At 37.6% G+C, this 3828-nt stretch overlaps 1 protein-coding gene across 12 annotated transcripts in view; it reads right to left on the bottom strand.

Annotated features, from left to right (window-relative positions):
• The window catches only part of LOC149797346 (uncharacterized), a 117143-nt gene that overhangs the window by 86051 nt on the left and 27264 nt on the right, over positions 1-3828 (bottom strand). For all 12 annotated transcript variants that reach the window (XM_089962087.1, XM_089962082.1, XM_089962083.1 and 9 more), the window contains exon 2: positions 3067-3167. In XM_089962087.1, the coding sequence (XP_089818213.1) occupies positions 3067-3167 (101 nt within the window). The remainder of the gene's footprint in view (positions 1-3066; positions 3168-3828) is intronic.

The raw sequence follows: 3828 nt of genomic DNA, 5'->3' as shown, positions 1-3828 counted from the left end.
GATACATGTGTGTGCTGAACGGAAGCCGTGAAATTATCCAGAGACAGTCGAAGTTCGTCTTTCTCATGTAAGATTGTGACTTTTCTTCGTGTACATAGTAATTACATCGAAGTTCTGTATATATCTTTACCATGGCGTGACATTTTATCAGAAAGCTTGTAACAATCATGTAATTACGGGTGAATCGGGGCTAGCGTAACTCTGTCTCTTGGGTTACTAACCTTGTCTCTAATTATTTGTTTATCGTAGTTACCATGCATCAGAAGAGTAATACACGCAGCGCCTCGCTCTCCACATAATATATGCAAGTATATTTAACCTTCTCGGTACCAAGGCTGCGTGCGTCTAGTACTTGTTGGTTTAGGATGCAGTAAAGAGGAAATGAATGCTGTACAATTGAAAAGAAATCATGTGTGAATACATTTCTTAAGGCAAATTTTATGTTTCGTTGGTATACCTGATGTTAGGTTGTGGAATTTCCAAATGGATGTAACACTTTCATGTACTCAGTAAGCAGCATTGTCTATCTATTAGTTCATTTTTAAAAAATAAATTCTTCATTTTTATTTACTTCGAATATTACTTATATGTGGTACCATATAGACACTATTGTGCAGAGTTGCCGTTGAACTTTACATACATACATACATACATACATACATACATACATACATACATACATACATACATACATACATACATACATACATACATACATACATACATTCATACATACATACATACATACATACATACATACATACATGCATGCATGACCGCTCCAGTGGTTAGAGCGTCCGCCTCGGATACGGGAAGTCGTGGGTTCGATCCCCGACCGAGTCATACCAAAGACTTACAAAAATGGTACTAACAGCTGCTTCGCTTGGCGCTCAGCATTAAGAGGTTAGTGTTAAGACTGGTGGGCCTGGTGTCAGGATAATGTGACTGGGTGGGACATCATGCTACATTTCTGCAGCATGATGCCCCAGTGCTAGACATCGGTATAAGCTGTCACACTGCAGACATCGTAGCGATATGACTGAAAAATTGTTAAAGCTACGTTAAAAATCCAAATCACACACACACACACACACACACACACACACCTGCATAGTGGTCTAATACCTACCAGCCTAAATTGATACAAGTAGCACGTTCACTAGTGGGAACAAAACACAAAATGATCTGCCATCGGATAACGTTCTGGCAAATAAAGTACTTAATGATTTAAGTAAACAAAATAGATCATGATCTGAAGGCGCATAATGCGTTGGCAGATCAGGGTGTGTGCTGCTGGTAGTTGGTGGGCTTTGTGCTGCTAGTAGTTGGTGGGCTTTGTGCTGCAGGTAGTTGGTGGGCTTTGTGCTGTTGGTATTTGGTGGGATTTGTACTCCTCGTAGTTGGTGGGATTTGTGCTGCTGGTATTTGGTGGGCTGATACATCAAACGTTTCATTAAGATATTCCCAAAAATTAAAGTTTACAAACACAAACAGATGACGAGATGCCACCCAAGTAGTCCGAGTATGTTCTAGGACAAAAAGTTTTAATTCGATCAGAATAAATTACGATGTGCAATGATTCAAGCCATCCGTAAGTTGCTATATCCAATAATTGTATTCATGAAACTCATCTATTAAACTTCCACAATGACAACTTTACAGAAACATCAATAATTAATGTCAATGAAACTTTAAAATAACATTTAATTGGATGCTTTATAATCTCTGTAATATCAGATTTAGCGTTCGTGCCTGTTTTACTATAGTACCTTTCTATTCCTGTTATAAAGGAAATTATAACTTTTAGGATGTATGTTTGAATTAAGTGTCGCTCAGTTAGAGTGATTTAATTTATATATACCTGGTTATATGCCTGTATAAGTGCTTTTATAGTAACTCATACAGCGAATGTTTGTTATTAAAGCAATCATATAAATCTTTGAGGTCCTGCGAATACACAGTTGACATAAGTATTAAGCAAATTAAAACAAATATTTCCCAAAAGCACACAACTTTCCATCAAAGTTATTACCAAGGTATAGAATTGGAAAGGAAAAGCTTAGTACTTCATGATGTATGGAATCATATGTTGCAACACGTTGTACAAAAAGAAAGAAAGAAAAAGAATAAGAACGAAGAATGCAAGTAACTGAAGACATGCATTGTTGTCTCAAACAAGCAGGAAAGTCCCATTCTGGGACGCAATAAAAAAAAGAAGAAAATATACCTGGATTTATATGATTTTCACCTAAGTGGTTAGCGTGCCTGATTCACGACTGAAAGGGTGCAGGTTCGAATCCTACCATAGGACTGTCCTGGGTCAGTTACTCTGGTGTGTCCTTTACTTTACTTTACATGCCTCGGCACTAAATAACCTTACTTGTGTGGCTATGCCGTAGAGCACCAAACCAAACGAAACCAATTCACAGGCGGGTGAAACCATTTTATTTTCATTTTCTCTAAAAAATTTCGAATGCTGTATTTACTCTAATTTCAAGATTAAACAATCTTTGAAATTAATAACTGTATGTTATGAACAATTGAATTTTATCATGGAGATAAATCAAGCGAAATAAATACAAAAGGTTACATTCGTCAACAAGGTCAAACGATTAAATCCCTTCCACAGGCGAATATCTACATCCAAGGTTGCGCACTCACATGTCTAGAAGAACCACTTCGAAGACATTAACCGAAATAGCACTCGGCCATTTCCGTCCGACATGAAAATAACACCAGGCAGTGAACGTCGGTCATAATCATAAGTATATATGAGAAAGATAACTCTATCATACATACAGCTATGTTAATAATGACACAGCCAGTTAATTTTTTAAGAGTAAAATTTGTTGTCGGTGAGGCACACATTTGTAGATGTGGACTCCTGCTAAAAACTTGCTTGTATTTTTTTCTGGTTAAATTCCAAGCTTGAGCGAACCAGATCACCAACCCGTCTTTTAGCTACCCACAGGCGATTTAGCCAACTTGTTAGTGAGTGAAAAAATGTTTGTACATACACTATGCAATTTGATAATGTAAACATCATAAAACATGTCTATAACTTACATGAAATTTTGAGGTTGATAAGGAACCGGATCTGGATTAATACTAAATTCCCCCGTATCCTCCAGGCCCTGGCTTCGACTGGAGGCATACAAATTCCGAATCTGTAAGAAAAAGTAAATACGAGAACTTGTGGCATGGCATGAGGTTTTCTACATGCATAAAAAAAGACATATTTATAGTTATGCTATATATGTGGAATATGAATTCATGACGTTGTGCACATGTCTTCAGGTGTCAGGTGTCCTAACTCAATTCACATAGAATACGCACACTAGTCTGAGATACTTCTTAAGACACACAAAGTAAAGGGCATTACGTGTGACGTTTACGTTTCGTGTGTCATTACTAAGTGTTTTAGGTTACAAGTTTCATCATATAACGTAATGGCGCCAATAAGGACGAGCAATACACGGTAATTTTCTTTACGCTGCACAGAAGTACCGTTAGGGAGGGGGTGGCGTAAATAAGGTGATGACGGATATGTGGGATGAAACCATAAGATGGGCCTTAGGGGCGAAGTCCTTAAAAAGCCCCAACATTTTAAGCTATTCCAGGGTACAGTTCTAACTACGTAGTTGTAAAGATAACTTATTTTAGGTAAAGTTAGGGTGTTTATTTCGATCTCGTAATGAGGGGAGGGGTTCCAACCCTCCAATCCCTCCCCATCCGTCTCTGCTGCATACGGATAATACTAGATCATTTACGGCGTAACGTCTGATTATCTAATTTATGGAATACAACTGACATTTGTAATTTTTCATG

This window comes from Sinohyriopsis cumingii, chromosome 6, assembly GCF_028554795.1.
Source record: "Sinohyriopsis cumingii isolate HCF-2022 chromosome 6, ASM2855479v2, whole genome shotgun sequence".
Taxonomy (NCBI): Eukaryota; Metazoa; Mollusca; class Bivalvia; order Unionida; family Unionidae; genus Sinohyriopsis; species Sinohyriopsis cumingii.
Note: the sequence above shows the minus strand (reverse complement) of the source record. Positions and strands in the feature narration are given on the sequence as shown.